General features: G+C 40.7%; 1 protein-coding gene across 1 annotated transcript in view; it reads right to left on the reverse strand.

Moving 5' to 3' along the window:
- Positions 1–18,679, reverse strand: part of lrpprc (leucine rich pentatricopeptide repeat containing) — an 83,039-nt gene extending 64,360 nt beyond the window's left edge. The window contains 14 exon segments of the mRNA NM_001045738.1: positions 168–237; positions 667–760; positions 1,217–1,335; positions 9,273–9,380; positions 9,535–9,640; positions 9,750–9,907; positions 10,859–11,003; positions 11,223–11,349; positions 11,442–11,528; positions 12,847–12,905; positions 13,032–13,153; positions 13,799–13,921; positions 16,533–16,735; positions 18,552–18,679. Coding sequence (NP_001039203.1) covers positions 168–237; positions 667–760; positions 1,217–1,335; positions 9,273–9,380; positions 9,535–9,640; positions 9,750–9,907; positions 10,859–11,003; positions 11,223–11,349; positions 11,442–11,528; positions 12,847–12,905; positions 13,032–13,153; positions 13,799–13,921; positions 16,533–16,735; positions 18,552–18,646 — 1,616 coding nt within the window. The 5' untranslated portion in view covers positions 18,647–18,679.
- Positions 18,680–23,807: the final 5,128 nt, after the last annotated feature.

Raw genomic sequence — 23,807 nt, forward strand, 5'->3', positions numbered from 1 at the left:
CCGGTGGGCCCTGCACCCCCCAGTCCGACCCTGAAAACTGCAGATTTCTTTTTTTGTTACTTAGATTTAAACAATACCCACAAACAATGTACTTTGTCATGCATCTTTCAATGCATCAATAATGCATCAATAATTATTAATAATAATTCATAATGCTTTAATCTTACCTTTTAAATGCAGTTATGAGACTGCCTCTAAAGTGACCCAGATCCACAGAAGGAAAGCTTGGTGAGGATACTGAAAGGACATGAGCAAAATCTTATTAAAACCAAGGCTATAGATGATTATCTGTAACTTGCGTATAGGCATGTTCCTCTAAAACAATCATCATTGCATGGAACATAATCGCTCAAGGGGACAACCAAATTCAATGTAAGTTTGGATTATTAGAAAAATTGCAATTTTATTTATAGCACGAGTCATGGGCAGGCAACACATTGACCCTGGTGTTTTAAATAATACGATCTGTTGTAGCCTCTGTGCAAATTTATAAAAAATAAAGGGCTTGTTGCCCTTTTTTGCTTATAAAAACAAAAGAGCTAGTATAATATGTCTGTCTGCAGCATACGTAGGTTCCATGTTGCTGTGGGGTTGTGATATCCCTTCTGATTATTGCCTGACATGCAACATAACAAGCTGGGATACAAGGATATCCAGTGCACTTACAGAGAGAATACACTTCCTCCAAGTTTCCAGAAACTGCATCATGTCTCAGCTCCGCCAAGTTAAACCAACTGGAATCAACTGTACAACCATGTTCCTGAGTGAACAAACATACATGCAGTTAGTACTGGTTAAAGCCTGACCCACAATAGAAATATTGTAAAGTCACTTTTGTTATCCGCACACCTGTGTGTAATGCAACCAACATAACAGCACTGGTACACATCAGGGACAGGCATTAAAATGATTCAAAACTACAATCCCCACAATCCCTCTATCAGTCAAGCTCCTGGGCGAATGAGTGGAGGTGTCCCCATACAACAATCTGAGAATCAAAGCTTATTGCCCTTGTAGAACGGTGATATCACCATATCAATCAGAGGGGGCTGGGTCGGCATTAGGAGGACTCTGAGGGTGGGTTTGGAGGCAGCAGGTTAGGGCTAGGTGTGGGTTGGAAATTTTCTGACCTGCCATAACTAGTATCAACCTCATTATTGTACTAGTAATCCTTAATAGCGCCCAGATGGAAAAATACCAAGCGTATCATACATACCTGCAACTGTGCACGAGCAGACTTTACATCATTGAACACACTGAGGACATAGTTGGAATACGTCTCAACATCTAGTTCCACGCCTATTTCCGAAAGCGCTTTAATTACTTTTATGGTACCTGCAGGTCAAAGAACACAGAAATGTTACCATTATATAAGCATCTGCACTGAAAGAATTGTTTCACTAGAGAAGAGATCCCTAACCTTTTTAACCAATGAGCAACATTTTAATGAAAAAAAAGCCGGGGAGCAAAACAAGCACAAAAACTTTCCTAGTAGGTGACCAATTACTAGTAGCCTAGTGTGGACTGGCAGACTACTAGAGGTTCTGTTTAGCAGTACGCATAGTTTTATGCCTAAATAAATTGCCTCCAAATCAGAAAGTGCAATGATTTGCTGTATCCCTAAAATAAATACCCTTTCTAGAATAGAAAAATAATTCTGTATATTTATCTCCAAAATTGTAAGTTAGACAAAAAGAGTAAAATAAATAAATAAATAAATAAATACAAAAAGTGCCTCTAAGGTTGAAATGAGATTTCCAAAACCGGGGATCATAAATAGGTGGTAAAATGTTATGTATATATTATACAAATAAATTAATAATTTACTAATATTTACCTTTATTTACTAAAGTGCATTATATGTATATATGAAACAATAAAGAGTTGAAAGTAAACGAACAAAGTCTCATTGCTGCAAGTGAAAGTAACAATGGCATGATGTACAATTAAATAAGGACAGGAAATCCATGAAGTGAAGTGCGCTCTAAATAAAGTGATTGCATGAAGCCATTCAAGCATTAAGGCTGCGGAGCTGGAGGGGCGACAGCTCAATCTATAATATTTACAGGACTTTGCTTTCATGCCATTACACACAGTTAACTTCCTTATGTCAGAACTTATACAGGTATTGACAATGCCGCCGGTACGAAGGGGAAAGGCAATGACTTTGTCCGAGGCAGCAGGACGCCGCTTGCGCGCAACATATGTTCTTTTTTTATAACTTGCCTCTCGGATTGAGGACTTTTTTTGTTTGAACGCAAAGTTGCCCGAGTCCCTAGCCGTGCCCTGCAGTGGCACCTATGGAAAAGTGACACTTCCATGAATATTTTATGCGGTGCACCACGGTGCAAATAATCAGATGTGAATTCCCTTTGAGCACTTAGAAATACATGCAGGCAAGTCACACTGAATTAAAGTCGCGTCATCTGCTCGACTTTGCCTTAAACAAAATCCCTGCTTAATCTGGGCCAGGAATCGGCATGAAACGACAGAGACTTAATTAGAGGGAGAGTCTGCCTGGACACAATGAACATTTTAACAGCCGTCTTCTACTCTGTACTGGTCAGGGAACCAGACTCAAATTTAGGTTTTTGCCCACTTTCTAGACACAAAATTAAATACATACATGAATTCAACATTAGTGAATATAACTGCAGCTTAACAGTGTTTGTTTAGCCCTTTCTGTTCTTTGGTTCTGCCTCTTGACGCAATGTAGCACAAGTCAGCTCTCCTTCATGTCTACTAATCACTGGCTTCCGCTTCCGGAAGGAACCAGCAGTGCAAGGATTATAAACAGCCAGAGATATACTGCATTTGTTGGCAATAACCTTTATAAATAACCATTAAAAATTTACAATGAATGTATATGAAAAAATAACAGTTTTTGGGTTCAGTTCCCCTTTAAAAGCTCTGTAAATAGATCCGCCAAATGTATTGTTCAATTAAACTGTCAATCCATGACAGTCCATGTCCATGTCAATCTTATTGAGAAAGGTAACAGGTTCTTCTAATATTAGTAACGGAAATCATTTTATAGGTAAATTACAGATGCTAAAATCCTCTATTAACTTACTAAACACTTATTAGAAACATTTTGGGGTTGAAAAGGATTCATAACTTTTTATCTGTTCATATTAAGAAGTATGTCAGCTCTAATATGCCAAGGCAACTATGCAGTTGTGGGTTACATATATAGGGTATCATTAAATTTAACACCAACATGTGACATGGGCCACAGCAATCCATGAGAAAAACTGTAATATTCTTATAGAAAAGAGTACACAGCAGTGGTTCTTTGCCTTCATTCTCAGGAAGGCCAAATTATTTGAAAAATCAGCTTAGTGGCCCAGACACTGGTTAAGAGACGCTGATCCGACTTGTTTTAATCACCATGTGTAGTTACAGGAAAGATATTTCCCATGATTTGGGGCAGGGCTGCCCAACTGTAGGCCCGCGGGCCAGATGTAGCCCTCCTATGGATTTTTATTGGCCCCAGTCTGCTCAAAGCAACACAGCAAATGCTATAACATGCACACAAATGACTCAACAGGCACTTGGGTCAGTGTCAAATTGTGTCAGGGCTTCCATAAGGATTTAAGTTGGCTGCAAAGAAACATTTGTTTAGCTTGTAACAGAGCCAGGGAATTACCATAAAGTCTCTAAAAATCTATTCAACAGCTCTTCAAAGAGAACCTAAGGCAAACTTTGAGATTAGAGATAGAGCTCTTCTTTATCCTTCAGGACAGTGGTACATTTGTGGGATGCTCCCTATGATTAGTCCCTTGCACATTCGCAAGAAAAGACTTGATGCCTTCTCAGAAAATCAGAAACAATAACTATACTGGGCTTCTTATAACATCTAGAACAAAAAACGGATGCAGCTGAACAATTCAGTACTATGAATCTAAGGGGCTGTAATGAAGACTTCTAGTAGAAGGCTTTCCACTGCAAAAAAGAAAGTGCTTGAAGCACCCACCCAAAGATAAGGTTAATTAAGAGGAAAAGCCATCAACTCTTAAAAGGATTATTAAGCTTTGCAACAGGAAGAAATATCTATAAGTAGCCCTTTCTCAAAGGCAAATGCTAGGAAATTTGGAGGAGGAGCAAGTCAACCAATTTTGTAAACAAGCATCCACAGACTTCATTTTCTGAAAGGCCAAAATGATCCATATAACTTATCAGATATGGGAAATACAGTGGCTTGCAAAAGTATTCAGCCCCCTTGAACTTTTCCACATTTTGTCACATTACAGCCACAAACATGAATCAATTTTATTGGAATTCCACGTGAAAGACCAATACAAAGTGGTGTACACGTGAGAAGTGGAACGAAAATCATACATGATTCCAAACATTTTTTACAAATAAATAACTGCAAAGTGGGGTGTGCGTAATTATTCAGCCCCCTGAGTCAATACTTTGTAGAACCACCTTTTGCTGCAATTACAGCTGCCAGGCTTTTAGGGTATGTCTCTACCAACTTTGCACATCTACAGACTGAAATCCTTGCCCATTCTTCTTTGCAAAACAGCTCCAGCTCAGTCAGATTAGATGGACAGCGTTTGGGAACAGCAGTTCTCAGATCTTGCCACAGATTCTCCATTGGATTTAGATCTGGACTGTGACTGGGCCATTCTAACACATGGATATGTTTTGTTTTAAACCATTCCATTGTTGCCCTGGCTTTATGTTTAGGGTCGTTGTCCTGCTGGAAGGTGAACCTCCGCCCCAGTCTCAAGTCTTTTGCAGACTCCAAGAGGTTTTCTTCCAAGATTGCCCTGCATTTGGCTACATCCATCTTCCCATCAACTCTGACCAGCTTCCCTGTCCCTGCTGAAGAGAAGCACCCCCAGAGCATGATGCTGCCCCCCCATATGTGACAGTGGGGATGGTGTGTTCAGAGTGATGTGCAGTGTTAGTTTTCCGCCACACATAGCGTTTTGCATTTTGGCCAAAAAGTTCCATTTTTGTCTCATCTGACCAGAGCACCTTCTTCCACATGTTTGCTGTGTCCCCCACATGGCTTGTGGCAAACTGCAAACGGGACTTCTTATGGTTTTCTGTTAACAATGGCTTTCTTCTTGCCACTCTTCGATAAAGGCCACCTGAGCTGTAGATCTCTGCAGCTCGTCCAGAGTCACCATGGGCCTCTTGGCTGCATTTCTGATCAGCCCTCTCCTTGTTCGGCCTGTGAGTTTAGGGAGACGGCCTTGTCTTGGTAGGTCTACAGTTGTGCCATACTCCTTCCATTTCTGAATGATCGCTTGAACAGTGCTCCGTGGGATGTTCAAGGCTTTGGAAATCTTTTTGTAGCCTAAGCCTGCTTTAAATTTCTCAATAACTTTATCCCTGACCTGTCTGGTGTGTTCTTTGGACTTCATGGTGTTGTTGCTCCCAATATTCTCTTAGACAACCTCTGAGGCCGTCACAGAGCAGCTGTATTTGTACTGACATTAGATTACACACAGGTGCACTCTATTTAGTCATTAGCACTCATCAGGCAATGTCTATGGGCAACTGACTGCACTCAGACCAAAGGGGGCTGAATAATTACGCACACCCCACTTTGCAGTTGTAAAAAATGTTTGGAATCATGTATGATTTTCGTTCCACTTCTCACGTGTACACCACTTTGTATTGGTCTTTCACGTGGAATTCCAATAAAATTGATTCATGTTTGTGGCTGTAATGTGACAAAATGTGGAAAAGTTCAAGGGGGCCGAATACTTTTGCAAGCCACTGTATCTCCTTTGCACATAGGGCAGCCTTCTGTGTGGTATTTTACTGGCCTGGCCCTTAGAAAATTATGCTTCATGCCATTATTATTAATAGGGATGAGATGAAAATATAGGAAGAATGGTAATTTTCCCAAGATAAGGTGGCAACCCAATTTGCAAAGTATCTGGACTTTAGAGGGCCCAAAATCTCCTTAGGTCCACTTTATTACCAATAAAGCAACATATCAATGGCTAGGGCTTTGAGAGTTGCAATAAAATATTAAAAGTAGAAATATGTTTTTATACAGCAAGCATTAAGTGCTTACTAGGCACTATTCAAATACTAAATGTACAGCATAAATAGAGATATGTCAGTCCTTACAATACCAATTATTTCTCCGAGATGGCCAGGAACACTTAGCTAGATGCCATAGCAACTGAATGATGTCTATTAGAGCAAAAACTTGCTACATCCCTTACTGTGCCTGCTTTTGCCATAGACAGTGCAGATTATTATTCTGGAACTCAAAACAGGTGAATGAATTTTACCAATTGGTCTTTATTGTCTCCTTTTGCCTATTGGAAACTAAGATGAAAGAGAAGTAACAATTTTTTTTAAAGATATTTTACATAACCTTTTAAAAAGGTGAATTTAAAAGTGACTGACACCTAAGCTAAGTATACCATTTAGAAGGGATATAAACCCAGAAATCAACTGATGCAAACTTACTCTGAGTGGTCCTCTGAGAACTTTTGGATTTTACAATAATGTTAAATTTTTAGTAGTTTTAAATATTTAGATAGCTAGTACCTGGCTTTTTCTCAAATGGCAGCAACCCTGGGGTTAACAGAATACAGGAAAAGCAGAGAAAGTTTTTATATAGTTAAGGAGGCCATACACAGGCAGATTTAAGCTGCCGATTCAGTTGTACGGGGTTGATTTGAGAATATCTTCTAAAGCTCAGCTAGATACCAAGGAAGGGAATTGGGAAGGTCAATACTATAATAAACTCTAGTACAGTTGGTTAGCCTGTACATTCAAAGCAAGAGACACACTGCTTCACATGGAAAAAGCATGTAGTTGAAGTCCATGTCTAGGGAAGAGTTAAAAGCAATATAAGGAATTATTTCAAACAACTAAAACTGCCTATGTAGTTCCGAACAAAATGAACTGAATCTACAAGGTATAATAAAATCTGGCTCAGCCCCATGTAGGAAACATGGCTATAAATCAGTTTGCTTTGTTAGCATATTCCAGGTAATGTTAATTTTATAGGAATGCTTGGCTAAAAAAAACCCAGCCAGCTACACTTCTAAATGTGATTGCTTATTTTAGGGGTGCAGATTTATCAATATATGAGATTACAGCTCATCACTGAAAACTTCCACTCCTATTTCTATTCATTCCAATAGGATTTTTAGATGCGTATTTATCATTTGATGAATGTACTTATAAAAATTCCATAGGTATGCATAGAAAGTGGGTGAATTTTTCCATGGTGATCAGATCAAATAGAATTCCTTTTACTTCACACTTCACTGACTGGCCCAAATTTATATTCAGCCACTTTGATCCACAGTATCTTGTACCTTATTGGTTTGTGCCTTGCAGAACACTTTGTATAGGACTTTGCGAACTACCCACACACAGATATTCCTTTTTGCTGGTCATCTATGGGCTGAATGTTGTATAGATATCAGAGAACACCACAGCACTTCATTGTAATCAGCTCAAAAAAGGAACTAAAGTGTTCTAAAAGCTTGCTACGGTTATCGTAGTTAGCCAATAAAGTTATCACCTTGACTGGCTAACATGGAATCTGCATCTGTAGCAAGCTCCCATAACCCTACATTCCTAAAGTCTCCCGTCAGCCATAGTCGTCAGTTTAATACCACGACTATAGCAATGTCCACCTTTGTGGGATGTTTGACTAGAATGGCTAATATCAAAGGCTAGACAGACAAACTCTTCTCACAGCATATTTATATATACTATGATACACAACTATGCCGACCATATGGCTGCTCTAAAAGGTGTAATTCACCCAATCATGTGCTTGCCTTTGAACAAATAATGGAGCTTTGCAAGAAAAATGATATAAGTATGAGCAACCTTTGCCCAAGACATTGACTACCATATACATATCCCTAACACACAGGAAGCTACTATACTAACTTTATACCGGAAGTTCAATTCCACCATCCAAACCAATGTGCATTCCCGACTGAAAGCAACCTCTTAGCAGCCAAAATGTTAAGGTTCCTGCATATTGTTTTCACAAAGCAGCTCCTAAAATGGTTTTTGAGTGTTATAGCCAAGGGCAATTAGGGAATACTTGCTCCTACTCCATCGTCAAATCTCTAATGCCAACGTATATTTTAGCTAAAACTGCCATTTGAACAAGTCTGCTAAAAGCACTCTTTTTTTTTTTTGGTTTATGCATTTTGTTTGTCACCTGGTGTCACACTAACAACTTTGCATCTCAATTTGCGGTACATTATACAGCGAAATAAGATAAAGAAGACATTGTTTGGGTTCCCGAGGGGGAAGTACTTCTGTTAAAAGCAGCTTTTTAAGAGATTACTCTCATGAATTACCTATAACAGAAGGCAACGAATGAGATACCCCACTCTTAAAAAGTAACATTTGTTTAATATGCACTCCCGTTTTGCAGCTGTCCCCTGTGGACCAAGGGAAGTGTTCCTTAATGCTCCAAACCCACTTAAGATTCCATAAGACTGAAGTTTTTAGTGTCGTGCCCATCTAGGTAGGATCAGACATTTGGCAGGAGCCACTCACTATTGGTATTGCTTTAGCACATTTCATCAGCATATGAAAAAAATAAATTAGAAATATGAAAGGAAAAAAAAGAAATTCCATCTTCTGTTCAGTTAATGCAGCAAATCTCATGATTTAACCTGTTCAGATTGATACATAATGCTTTGAATGGCTGCCCAGTAATGAAAATGCAGCCTTTATTTTTAATCCATTGCTAATTCTTTAGTGAATGTAAAAGACAAGCTATATGAATGTCAATCCTAGGGATCCATTTGCAAAAAATTAAAGGGGGCATATACCCTAACATATTTCATATCGGCACAAAGTTCACTTCTATTAGTTCTATCACTCAATGTGACAGTCAGTCATTGAGTCACAGAACTGAGATGGGAGATATTAGGAGATGTTCCTACTTCAGTAAACTTTTGCTGTTCTGCACAACTCAAACTTCTTAATACTGGTATGTAAAAACTGAATCATTATTATGTATATTGTAAAACACCCAGAAGAGCTCCCTGAGTTATTTGTAGAGTATGTCTATCTTTAAATGAGTACTGAAAGGTTGTTCATGTTCTAAACTACATGGCAAGTACTGCTGTTAGCGACAGGCTAATCATTAGACTGTAGGACTGAATGACCTCACCTGAAATCAAATGGGGATATTTAATAGGTATAAATAGGTTTCCATTTCCCAGACCGATGGAAGAACAGCACAGACTGCTGTAAATAACAGATAATGGACCAGCACTGCACATCACTCAAGAAAAATAACTGACCTTCTGCATTTTTTTCTTTTTGGAAGCTGATCAGGAGAGGCCAGCAGTAGTGTGGCCTGACAGGCATTCCTTCTTGTTTCATCATCTTCATGAGCTCAAGAGCTAAATCTAAAACACAAAAGAGTTGGTCAGACTTAATATACTAACAAAATAACATCTACCCACATATAAGAAAGAATCATGTAGGCCATCTTGCCTACAGGATTAAAAAACAAAGCAAGCAAAAATACTGTTACACAGTAATCGGCCCAGAAGATCATACCTGCTTTCTTGGCATCCAAAGAACAGTACAAAGCAAACTGCAGAGGTGCAGAATGCAAATTTTCTTCTTTTAAGCCATCACAGAACTGCTTTACTTTGTTTGCTGGCTGCAAAAATAAAATACATTTTTAACAAAAAGAACTTTAGTATGAGTGGCAGAATCACCAAGTTTTTAGAAGCCTGCAAGACATTCACTGAAGAGTAAACAGATTGTACCTTGTCCAAATTGACACAGTGACGCAAAAAGAAATTTCCGTGGTGTAGAGAATCGCCATTCGGCGAATCATGTGAGGCAGCCGAAAATGATTTCAACACAAGGAAAGCTACATCTTCAAAACCCTGGGTCATAAGACTCAAACAGAGGTTCATTGCATCTAGAATAGACCAAAATTACACATTAACTATATTCAGCATTTATAGAATACAGTTTTGCAGATATAATTTATAAAAACGGGTGAAATATAAAAATAAAAGTGTTTTAAATGGGATATAAATATTTACATATATTCTTGGCACATTTAGAATAGATTTTAGTTTTCCCTTGAATTTGTGATTCTGAAGCTTCTAAGTCAGGAAGCCTAATCTCCTTCACTCAGTTTATTCCAGCAGTTCCCCCATTTACGCTGCTCATTCCCTTAGAAGTATACAACAACACAGAGCAGAATCAAGGGAGAGTATGAGTCAATTTAAAATTCCCAAAAAAACTGAACAAAGGCAGTGGATGCACATTTTTAGCACTTTGTCAGGTACTAAAATGAGGAAATGAACCATTTTGGCTTCTACTACTAAATTCAATAAAATGGGCAGCTGGTTAATATTAGCACCAAAAAACCATCTTTTAATACATACATACTAGATGTGAATTTTGGATACAGAACATTACCTGCCTTGCCTTCATTTGAGGCAATGACTGAATTACATAAATTGTTTTACAACCTGACCATAAAGGGTACACTGGTTATGTAGACCACCTTCAGACTAATTAATATACTTCTACACGTGTACATAGATTAATGGATATTTTGTTAATTCAAGGCAAAATTGGCAGGATAAATTTTACAGGTGAGGTAGTTCCAGGTGATCATAATACAGTGAAATTTCTCTGATTTTAAACCACTTTTTCTGGTCCCCTAAAATATGTAACTGCACTGAACCAATAAAATGCTCATTAGGAATTAAATAAAAGCAGCAATATCTTCAATAAGCAATTCTCAGTCTGAACTGCAACCAACATGGAGATCAAAGCTGCAATGTAGGAAAAAACTGGCATTTCTAATGCTTTCCAAGTACAATAGTACACATGCCTATAATTAATAGGACAATACCTGGTATGTATCCTCTGTCATATCTCATGCGCTCCACAATGTCTTGAACATACTGAGGGTATCCAGCCTTAGCCAGACTCCAGATGACTTGCATCAAGTCTCTATCAGTGAGGCTTCCTTCATTCTTTTCCACATTTTCTAAGGTCTAAGTTACAGAGAAAAAGAATTGTATTCACAAGAATTGTATTCTCAGGGAAAAAAACCCTGCTTTAGGTCTAGTAAATCACAGAAGTCAACCAGCAGTCGACATTTAGAGCATTTAAACAATTACAATACTGACAGTATCCGGGGCTGGTGCAGGTTACAATATTCAAGTACATCAAATGCACTAATCTCTAGTCCTCTTTTTTAGTAAATGCCCCACCTGTTTGATGTTGTTAATATCGCCCTTCTCCGCATATGCTGTTAAGAGAGCAACATAAGTCTCTGGACCTGGCTCTATTCCTGCACTCCGCATTACAGACAGGATGTTTTTTGCATTCTCCATATCACTGCAAAAATAATTGCAAAAAAAAAATGGTTAAAACATTTAATTACTTCACAATAAAAATAGCTGTGAAAAAAAGAATAGTGGGAGCCTTACCCTGCCCTTGCATGGCCAGTAACCAAAGTATTAAATACTGCTTCTGTTATAGGTAGATCCTTATTCTTCATAAAACCTAATATTTTGCTATAAGGAATAAAAAGTAGTTTAGTACTAATAAACAAGCACTGAACAACTAATGCACATGTAATTGATTACCAGTAACAACTTGCACATTTTGAATATTAAAAGTATTACCAAATGAAACACCTTTCAATGGTGTAAGAGATCTCAGCCTGTGACTGAATTTATTATAAGGCACAATACCACCTATGACTGCATTTTTTATTTTAAGGTTCCTGTACATAAATTGTACAGGAAAATAACAGATATATTGCACTCTCAGCTGAAACAGCGACTGATTGTCTTATCATACCTTCCTACCCAACTTCTGTTAGCAGCATATATTAGATCAGCTGCTGCCTAGAAAAATACAGTTATCCCTTTGTGAAAAAAGCTGATCAAATCTAATGTTAAAGAGAGAACTGGACAGACATGGGATGAGCAACACTGTTAGATGAATATCATTTGCAATATTGACCAGCAATCCCCACTTTGATATAATTAAGGAAATGTATCTAACTCATACTATAAGTAGCCTTAAAATGTCTTGATGAGTGCAGATGAACGCTTATATTTAAAACTGGACTCAAAAGTCACTGGAAGAGCTGCAGCAAAATGTAGAGTAGTGGGTCCTGAGCTGTGAGGCTAGTGGCCTCACTTAATGTGCACAAGAACAGTGAATGAGTGGACTGATCTCGATAAGTTAGGGGGAGAATCCCTCAGTAGAGGCAATTCACAATTAAGTAAATGGAAACCTCAGGATGAGACAAACGTGCTAGGCTGAAATGCTATGTATGTCTTCAGAATAGCCCTTATAGAAAACATGTTCATTGTCAGAGATTTTTCCTAAAGAGAGAACAGGAACATGTTGCTATGCTTATATGAACTCTGCCATCACTATTTTTTAAGGTGCTCCCCTGCCTCCCCACCAGCCCCCTGGTTACACACCTGTCATAACAGCTACAAGGAGGATGGCTGTGTGAGTGATGTCACGCTAGTGGGACAAGGCAAAGTCACAATTGGCTGGGGCACTGTTTATAAGGACCTATAAGCATAAGTTCATACAGAAAGACACTCTGCCGTTGTATCAGGTTATTAACTAGGGGCACCTATAAAAAGATATTAGTGATGGCAGTGTTTATATAGGCATAGTAACATTCTTGTAAAAATTGGAAAGAATCATATGCCTTTAATATGGCTATATCAGACAATAAGACATAGATCCACCTATAAAACAATAATGAAAAAAATTGATGCATTATTTTTACATTTACACTAACACTTGACATAACAGTCAAGGTCTGCAAGCTTAAAAAAAATAAAACAAAATTTAAATACCTACCTTGCTCCTTCTATATCACCTTCATTGCAATAGGCAGCAATTAGCCTCTGATAAGTAACCTAACAAAAACAAGAAAAGTTGTGATTCCTAGAGAATGCATATAATTTTTCTGTAATTACCCTGTAATAATGGTAGGAAGAAAGGTGAAAAAAAGAAAACAGCTAACTGCTGTATTGTGTACCTACCCGATTAGGTTGCACATTGGCGGCCTCCATTTTTGCAAGATATTCAGTAGGTGAAAATTTGTGTTCATTTTGCAGATAGACTTTTAGTAGAGCATTGTAATGGCTCACGTCAAAAACAGCACCTAGGAAGCAGGTTTAGAAAAGGGTTAACACACATCAGCATATTACCTGAAAAGTCAGTATCACAATGGAATAGCAACGCGGAGTTGTAGATAATTGCTAAAGAGATGCAACACATATATTCTAAAGGGGATAGGAAGGAGCTGTATTCATGTAATCATCGTATAACTGTAGCCTGCATATTCTTCTCCGTTGCACAGGCAATCATGTTCTGGGTGACTGCTTACTTTATGCTATATAAGCTGGCATCGAGGCTAATGTATACAATGAATATGCTGGCAGTTGGCGTAAATCTGCATAAAATCTATCAAATTAAAATAAACAGAACATGAAAAGAGAGGAACGGGGGGAAAAAAGCTCAGCGGGGAGTTATCACTTATTGAGCGTTCTCCATTAAAGAGCTGCAACAGATAAACAAATAAATCCCATCAGGATTGTGATGTGCCAGATATTATCTTTTCAGATTTTTTTAGGGGCCAAAAGGCAAAATAAAATACCCCAATCAAAAACATACGCTATCACACTCCATGTACATTATAAAACTCCAGAGACAAAAGAGGAAAATAATATACTTTTGCAGGGTTATTAGATGCAAATCTTGAATAAGATATGTATATATTAATGATAACTATGACTGCAGTGCTTACCCAGTTCCTGAAGCTTTTCCCAAATGCGGTGTGCCATTTCTGTTCTTTCTGACATCTGCAGCTCTGGCAGCAAAGATCCACAACTCCGCAGCAAAAGCAAGGCCTGGTTGCTGCTTGGGTAACCTGCAAAGGGAGCTCATGTTAATAGAGTGAATTCAAAAACAACTCAATCAAGACAAGCCAGATGAAACAAAGCAAAGCAAATATAATTGTATACACACAACTTCTGTTGCAGCATGCCTCAACCCCCCTTCCACCAGCCGGCCTGGCTGCCACTTCTCCCCTTCCACCAGCCGGCCTGGCTGCCACTTCTCCCCTTCCACCAGCCGGCCTGGCTGCCACTTCTCCCCTTCCACCAGCCGGCCTGGCTGCCACTTCTCCCCTTCCACCAGCCGGCCTGGCTGCCACTTCTCCCCTTCCACCAGCCGGCCTGGCTGCCACTTCTCCCCTTCCACCAGCCGGCCTGGCTGCCACTTCTCCCCTTCCACCAGCCGGCCTGGCTGCCACTTCTCCCCTTCCACCAGCCGGCCTGGCTGCCACTTCTCCCCTTCCACCAGCCGGCCTGGCTGCCACTTCTCCCCTTCCACCAGCCGGCCTGGCTGCCACTTCTCCCCTTCCACCAGCCGGCCTGGCTGCCACTTCTCCCCTTCCACCAGCCGGCCTGGCTGCCACTTCTCCCCTTCCACCAGCCGGCCTGGCTGCCACTTCTCCCCTTCCACCAGCCGGCCTGGCTGCCACTTCTCCCCTTCCACCAGCCGGCCTGGCTGCCACTTCTCCCCTTCCACCAGCCGGCCTGGCTGCCACTTCTCCCCTTCCACCAGCCGGCCTGGCTGCCACTTCTCCCCTTCCACCAGCCGGCCTGGCAGCCATTACAGCTAATTACAGCCTGTATTCAATTGGTTGATATCCTATATAACTTCTTGATTGTTTTGGGGGACAGACACAAAGACAATCAATTTGGCAAATCTACCCCTGGAGCTTACTAGAACTTACTGCAAAAAAGGGTAAACTGGAACAGCCAGTGACCTTATTTTATATTTTCGCTATTTTACATTAATTTGAGTATCCCAAAGCAAAACAATTAAGAAGGGCAAAAGAGACTTTAGGAATTTAAGTACAATATACAATAAGTACAATATATGGCCGATTAGCTGAACAACTAGTAGAAACCCCTGAACCTGCAGGTCACAGAAATGACATTATTAGGGAAGAGACACCTGAACCACATATTGACATAGTGGTACACAATAAAGAATAAATTTGCAACTTGTACACCAACTGTACTTATAATCTAAGATTCCAAGAATATCTTTAAGTAGCACAAAATATGTCTAGAAACACACCAACACCACTATTATAAAGAATTGATAGCCCCATCAACCATGAGATGTAATGATAGACCAAAAGTTTCAGCAGAGGTTGTTTGATGGTAGATTTGAATTATACATCGGGGGAGGGGTTCTACACAGAGGGAGGGTGGATATTTGTACAATTGGGGGCACTTTTGCTGAAACATATAAAAAAGGGCAAAACAGACTCATCCCAACAGGTGCTGGTAGACACAGGCACCTAAAGCTTTGCCACCATTCCATCATGCCGCTAGTACTGTATCCCTACATTTATGGAGCAGGGTTATCATACATCTTGCCTTGGGAGAAGTGTATGGGAAGGAAGTCCTATTTTTCAAATATGCCTTTAAGAAGTGTATGAGCAGGCAATCACTATGATACCGGTGTTGCACTGGGGAGTGTACGAGGGTAAAGCAATTTATACCAGAGAGATCATGGGCAGAATATGCATTGTTAAACTAACGAGCCAAAAAAAAGGCAGCACATTAACAACTGCATCCAGAATAGTTTTATGAAAAAGTAACATAACATTCTGGAAAATTTCAGGGATATAATTAGCCATACAAAATGACTCAATGTAAAAAACAAACTGAGATGGCAATTTAACCGAACAAGTTAACTGCTAATGTGGAAATGAACATATCAACTTTACAAACACAATTAAAAAAAAAAAAAAAAAAGCATCATGACGCCAATATATAAAATATTTTCTTACTAGATACCAGACGACAGCAGTTATCAGGATATTAGGTATGGGATCCCTCATCTGGAAACCCATTACCCAAGGAACTCCAGATTACTGAAAGTCCACCTCCCACAGAATCCATTATAAACAAATAATTCTAATTTATAGAAATTATTTCCTTTTTCTCTGTGATAATAAAACAGTACCTTGCACTTGATGTATTACAGGTAACTGCCTTTAGGGTAATGTCCCACAGCCTATCGCCCCAAAAAGCCTGTAGGAGGAAACTTTGTGCGACTTCAAAATGCCGAATTGTAATCCCATTTATTGCCAATGGACAGGCTTTTCAGGGAGATGTCGCCTGTGGTAGCATTTAGAGAGATTTATCGGGGGGGGGGGGGGGGGGGTGACTAATCGCCCTGTGGGACTATGCCCTTAAAATACAGAACAAATATAGCACTACAGTCCCACTGCATATAGCTTAACTACAATTCCCAGAAATCAACAGATGAAAGTTATGGTGTACTGGGTAATGTTGTCCAACAAGAAAGAGAGCAATATCTATATTACATATTAAGTGGATAAAGCAGTGGGGCAGACAGAACCTCTAGAAAACACAAATATGATCCAGTTATAAACACCCAATAGGCATGAACTGTTGGTGGAAATGGCCAAAATTGCATACAGGGAAAGCATTTACCTGTTCTGCAAACATCATGGAAGATTTTTTGCAAAAGTGTTTTTGTGATGCGCCCAGTTCTTCTAACAGAACTGTCTAATTTATTGAGTGCCCAATCAAACTGCTGTGCTTGCTTGGCCCGAACTGCCGACACGGGTTCCTCATGGATGTGTCCCTTCTGTTGAGCAGCTATTGCAAAGTGGCCTGGTGTATTGTTCAGGTATCTGCCAAAAAAAAAAAAAAAACACATATAAATAAATAAAAATCATTTTAGAAGTAAATCCTGTACATGCCAGACATCATTACGAAGCTAACAACTACTGGCACAAAGAATACATAGTACTGCAAAGTTGCCAGCAAATCTAAGACCTCAAATATTATCATCTGCTTTGTTAAAAGGTAATTCTTTTTTTTTTATATGTGACACAAATTAAACAACTACTGAAACCCTATGGGAAAATGGTGGTTGGTCCAAATAGGCTATAGGTCTTAACGCAACTAATAAACTATAAATCTATTTTTCAACGCATTCTAACTACAAAAAAATCTTAAACCACTACCAGACAATTGGAGCTAAGAGACATCAGCGATATAGAAAACATTTTCTCTAAATATAAATAATTGCTAATAAATCATTTTGAACATGTGCACATCTTAAAGGTAACACTGCTTTGAAGTATGAGATACAGGGCTGTTATACAGGTGTAGCTCTTTCAAGCCTGCCCCTTGAAAGTGTGAGGTATTAGTAGAGCACCCCTTGGAAGCACAGTGCTATTACACCAGTGTGCTCCTAGTGAGAGAGTGGTACAGGCCTATTATGCCACTGTGCCCCTGGGGACAGTGTGGTACAGGCCTATTATACCAGGGTGTCCCTGGTAAGAGAGAGGTACAGGCCTATTACACCAGTGTGCCCCTGGAGAGAGAGAGGTACAGACCTATTACACCAGTGTGCCCCTGGGGAGAGAGTGGTACAGGCCTATTGTACCAGTGTGCCCCTGGGGAGAGAGTGGTACAGGCCTATTGTACCAGTGTGCCCCCGGGGAGAGAGTGGTACAGGCCTATTGTACCAGTGTGCCCCCGGGGAGAGAGTGGTACAGGCCTATTGTACCAGTGTGCCCCCGGGGAGAGAGTGGTACAGGCCTATTGTACCAGTGTGCTCCCGGGGAGAGAGTGGTACAGGCCTATTATACCAGTGTGCCCCCGGGGAGAGAGTGGTACAGGCCTATTGTACCAGTGTGCTCCCGGGGAGAGAGTGGTACAGGCCTATTGTACCAGTGTGCCCCTGGGTGAGTGTGGTACAGGCCTATTAGACCAGTGTGCCCCTGGGGAAAGAGTGGTACAGGCCTATTATACCAGTGTGCCCCTGAGGAGAGAGTGGTACAGGCCTATTATGCCAGTGTGCCCCTGGGGAGAGAGTGGTAAGGCCTATTATGCCAGTGTGCCCCTGGGGAGAGAATGGTACAGGCCTATTATACCAGTGTGCCCCTGGGGAGAGAGTGGTACAGGCCTATTATACCAGTGTGCCCCTGGGGAGAGAGTGGTACAGGCCTATTATACCAGTGTGCCCCTGGGGAGAGAGTGGTACAGGCCTATTATACCAGTGTGCCCCCGGGGAGAGAGTGGTACAGGCCTATTATACCAGTGTGCCCCTGGGGAGAGAGTGGTACAGGCCTATTATACCAGTGTGCCCCTGGGGAGAGAGTGGTACAGGCCTATTATGCCAGTGTGCCCCCGGGACTATAGTAGCACATACATACCAGGCTGCCCTATGAAGCTGTGCCCCTGAGGGAAATGTGAGGGCAGTGCTGTTACACAAGTAAATACAATTATACAGCAATACAACTGGTACACACTGAGTTGCTCCTATACAGACTGCTGCAGCTCACCCCCCCAGAACCCCCAGCACCACAGACACTTATAATTGCCATGTAGTTAGCAGCACTACAGCAGCCCCAGTGGCACTTGTGCAGAGCCCAGCAGTACATACAGCAGCAGTACATACAGCAGCACCCCGGGGCGCATACAGCCGCTGACACTGACCTGCCTTGCCCTGGGCTGAGCCGCACGCAGGGAGCCGGGAGAGCCCGCAGACCGGGGCGCAGGAGGAAGCGAGCTCCAGCCAGAAGCGCAGACATGATGTTCGTACAGCGCACGCCGGCCAAGGACAGGGGGACACGTGACCAGCCGGCGAAGGCACCATGGGAAATGGGGGTGCGGGGATGTCACTGAAATTCGCATTTACTTTATTATTTTCAGAAACCTCGCCGAAGAGGCAGGGAGAAGAACATCAATGCTCATATTTGCCTTATGGACTAAAAGCTGTAAGCTCGCTATTTGTGTACTCATAATGAATTACGTGCGGTACTGTACGAACACCCCTCCGCGATTGCTTTGGTACATGCTGCCGGATATCGGCCAACCACGAACTATTCCGGAGTTTGTGAGACTGGCCCGAAAGCGCTTTGCCATTGGTTCGCTCCTGTGCAGCTAGGTGTCAAAGGGCGGGGCTTGGGTCGAGGAAGGAGTTTGAATGAATGTTGGAGGTCACTCACAGACCCTAGGTCTCAGGGTAATCCGGATAGGCAGTCCCTAGTTGTTGCTGGACTACATTTCCCAGCATTCCCGAGCATAGGTTACTGTTGGTAAACCCTATAATGCCTTAGCCAGTTTGAGCTGTCAAATGTATTTTTCTGGTCTAAATACCTGTCTTCCTCTCTCATGTATTCTTTCATTATTGTCACCAAGGATCATATTTAGTGAACAGACCACATAAATCACTGAGTAGGTGGCAAACAGAATTCCAGCCGGGAGCCCAGAGATAGAATATGGCACAAGGGTCCCACTTCTTTCAATGTTAATAGTCACAGTGATGGGGTTATTAGCCATCTGAAGGCACTAGTATGCATACCTGCCATGATACAGCTCACACAATTCAAGGTGACCTCTGACATATACAGAGATGGCAGCCACCCTGAGACTATTTCCAAGAGGTTTTTGGCCACCACCCTGTTACACCCGCATAAAGGAGACATATTGGATAAATGGGAAAAACCCTAATTTTGTAGGCAATTATGAATAATATCTGGTGCTGGTTTCACTTTGGGCTAAACATTAATCCTATCTGTAACAATGGCCCCTTTATTGGGGCTCCCTATAGATCCTATCAGGTCTCTGTCCCTGTTTGAAATGAGGGGTGGGCGTGTCCTAACAGTCCCTGCCAGAAACACAGTAGGAGGGGGAGAGCCAATCACAGCCCTGCACTCACACAAGCAAAGACAGGCTTCAGTTCCCTATCAGGTCAGCCTAGCTGCTGATTGGTTCCTATCCTACAGTGCCTGAACTGCCGCCGGCCCCCCCGCACATCCAGAGAATTCAGCCAGCAGGAAGTGGCACAGGTGGGCAGGACTAAGGGGGGTTTGGGGGAATTTCTCAATAAATCAGTGAACAACTTTTTTAAGCACAATCCTCCTTATATATCTAGAGGAGTATAATTCACTGGTACATTCCCAATTTTTATATGATATGTGTCCTTTAAGAGGAGGCACAAGTTTGCCTGCATTTTCACTCTCCTATGCCCTTCCTGTAGCAAAGTATTCCCCTCTATGCCTCTCCCCTTCTTTTTTGCTATCATGCTTCTCTGCCAGCTCTGCAACCTACAAATATTATGCTTATGTAACGCTTTTCTGACCCAATTTGGAATAAACCCAGGCTAGTAGTGAATAGAGAGCATGGGTTACATTTGCGACACTTAATACAAAGGGGTGAGCCTCCGCTATATGGGAGAATCAGGATGGAGCAAGGGTGTAGTGGAACTACAACTAGCTGAGGTGTGGTGTGCAGGTGGTAAAAGATGGACGCCAGAGGATTCTTGCTGATCAACTATAGTACAAGTTTATTCAAGGCACAACCAAATAGTGCAGCAGGGTTATACTCACAGACACAGCAGTGTATGATGTCACAGATAATACAGCAGATGTGACACTTTAGGCACAGAATAACCCCTTTGGAGAATGCACAGAGGATTAGCTGAATTCAGGAATGGATGCCCTTTATCTGGAATGGATCCCTCCGGCCGACTATTGATCAGGGTGAGAAACTGCCTGAATACTATGTCTTAACCGCGGTCCTGCAGAATTGGCACACAAAGCCTGGGTAGACTAAACCCTTTTGTTACAACTCCTGGTTGGGGCTATTTACTGCCCTTACTAAATAGACTGACTACGATCACCACTCCTAGAGGGTGCTATTAACAAAACTGACTGTGCTGGCTTCACCTCGTTCACGGGGCCCTGTCCCCGACTTATCACTAGGGTAGGTGGTCCCCTAGGGTACAAATGGCTTCTGGGCCTATGTTCTGGTCCAGGCTCAGTTGGGATCTGTCCAGAACACAGCATGCAGCCAAAAGAGGAAGCCACTTCCTTGTGCAAGACACTATATAGTCTGCCAAGGGGAGTGGTCAACCTGGGCTAAACCTATAGGGGGTAGCCTAATAACAGTAACCTGATATCAGAGGGCTCTGCCCTATAACAATACAGATAAGATAAGAATAAGGGATAACACCATAGGGAGCTTAACCCTATGGGTCCCTACACTTACTAGCACTTTCTCCATTGCAGCCTAACCAGTGTTTTATGAATTATTGTAATATTTCAGAAGCGGTTGAAATAAAGATATGTCCATCACTGAGTTCCAACTTATACTTACTGCTAGAGGAAGCCAAAAACCTTCCATCTGAAGCCTCTCCAGCAGTCCCTGGAGCAACCCTGTAACCTGAATTTAGTTACTTTCTTAAAAGTCATCCAACCCTCCATTGAAACCTTGTATCTGCCAATACACCAGCCCGAGGGAGAGAATTCCACTACTTCACAGCTCTCACTGTTAAAGGGGAACTATCACAAGAATGAAAATTAAAGATAAACTTTGCCCCAAAGAAATAAAAAACACTTTCTAAATATATGAAACTATTCACTGTCCCTCTTCGAACATCTGTCTCTCTTATGCAGGAACTGGAGTCAGATTTTGACTGACAGGTCTAATACATCCTTTGTGGTGGGGGCTCCTATTGTCTCAGTGACTCTGAAAATAACCAACTCTGACAAAAATAATGTGTTGTTATATGCTGGATTTGTTAGATTGTTTGTGCAGGAGTTTGTTATTTGCGCTACCGCTAATACATTTGCTCGGAATTATATTCTATCTCTGATTTCTGAATGAAGAGCAACAGATTGCTGAGGGGGGGATAATTAAGTTTAATTTTATTATTTCAGAAATCATGCAGAATTTTTAATTAGTTTCTTATTTCAGTGGGATGAAGCTTATATTATATTGTCATTATTGGAGCAGTTCCCCTTTGAGATGGAACCTTTCTTCTAATCTGATAGGAAGACCTTGTGTCTGCTGGGAGTCCCTACTAATGAATCAGAGGGTTTATTGTATTGTAACCTTACTATACCCCAAGAATAATTACTAAACCAAAAGATATTTGATATTATACTGAGTGATCTATAAAAGAATCCTACCAAACTGGAATATATACAGGTATAGGATCCGTTATCCAGAAAACCCGTTATTCAGAAAGTTCCAAATTACGGAAAGCCCATCTCCCATAGACTCCATTTTAATAAAATGATTCAGAATTTAAAAACCGATTTACTTTTTGTCTGCAGTAATAATACAGTACCTTGTACTTGATCCCAACTAAGATATAATTACCCCTTATTGGGGGCAGAACAGCCCTATTGGGTTTATTTAATGGTTAAATGATTCCCTTTTCTCTGTAATAATAAAACAGTACCTGTACTTGATCCCAACTAAGATATAATTACCCCTTATTGGGGGCAGAACAGCCCTATTGGGTTTATTTAATGGTTAAATGATTCCCTTTTCTCTGTAATAATAAAACAGTACCTGTACTTGATCCCAACTAAGATATAATTACCCCTTATTGGGGGCAGAACAGCCCTATTGAGTTTTTTCCTAAGTTAAGGGGCACATTTACTAAGCAATTTTGAGATAAAGTCAGATTTTTTTTACTTACACATTTACTCGATAATTTCGAGATTTATTAATGGGTTTTCGGCAGACTCGATTTTTTCGTTATTGTTATTTGATAACTCCCATAATTCGTGTTTTATTAATGTTTAGTTAACCTTTTTTTGTAAATTTGTAGATCTGATCTGTCGATTGCCCTTTAGTTCTATGGAGGCTTGAATAGCAGAGGAATAGAATAGTGAGAGACAGCCTGTCCTTGGCACATTTTCAAGGGGAAGTTAATCCCCTCATTGTTTTCAGTTTTACCCAGCTTCAAAGGGAACTTAATCCCCTCATTGTTTTCAGTTTCACACTTTTCAAGGGGAAATTAATCCCATCATTATTTTCAGTTTCACCCAGTTTCAAGTGAAATTTAAACACATTATTGTTTTGCAAGAGTACAAATGCTCCTAAAATGGCTGCTGGAGCAATTCCTGTATGGGAAAAATAAAGAGGATTTATGGAAACAAATGTCCGTTTAAACTACAATTTTTCGAGTTTTAACAATGCTTTCAACTCGAAAAATTCAGGATTTTCGAATGTAAATTTTTGTACAAGCGATTCAAGCATTATCATGACATTTTCTAAATACAGCAATGATCAAGTTTAATTTGAATTTATACCATGTCGAGTTTATACGACTTTCAAGGCCAGAAAAAAACTAATTTAAGTAAATGTGCCCCTAGATGTCATGTTACAGCTTTAAATGCCAGCTAAAATGCACAATGACATAAAGCTGGGCAAACTGCAGTCTTTGCTGTACTACAGCTCCCAGTATCTGCAGATTTATTAAAGACTAAACTGGGAATTAAATCCTAGCAGTTCCATCTCATATTTATTTGACTGATTCGTTCAGGCCAGTAAAAGATGTTTAATATGAAAACAATCTACAAGTTATGACAGCACAAGCTACATGTGGGTGATATATAATAAAAATAAATTGATATCAGCAGGAAAAAAACGTATCAAATAGGTAAAAAGTAAGAAGCTGCTGATGGGTCTCAACTCTGTAAGGATACCTTAGTTAGTTTATTTGCTTGCTGGCATTACTTTGGTTTTTTCATAAACCCCTTCTCACACCCTCATTTTTGATGGAAAATTCTCAATGGGGAATTATAATCAAAACAAAAATGTAATACAGTATAAGCTTAAGCCTGACTTGAATCCCAAGTCCACCTTACAAATGAGGCAGTTCCTGCCAACTGAGAAATACGTTTTTCAAGATGGCAGGATTTTTACTAACAGAAAGACCACGTACAGCAATGG

This window comes from Xenopus tropicalis, chromosome 5 (assembly GCF_000004195.4).
Source record: "Xenopus tropicalis strain Nigerian chromosome 5, UCB_Xtro_10.0, whole genome shotgun sequence".
NCBI lineage: Eukaryota > Metazoa > Chordata > Amphibia > Anura > Pipidae > Xenopus > Xenopus tropicalis.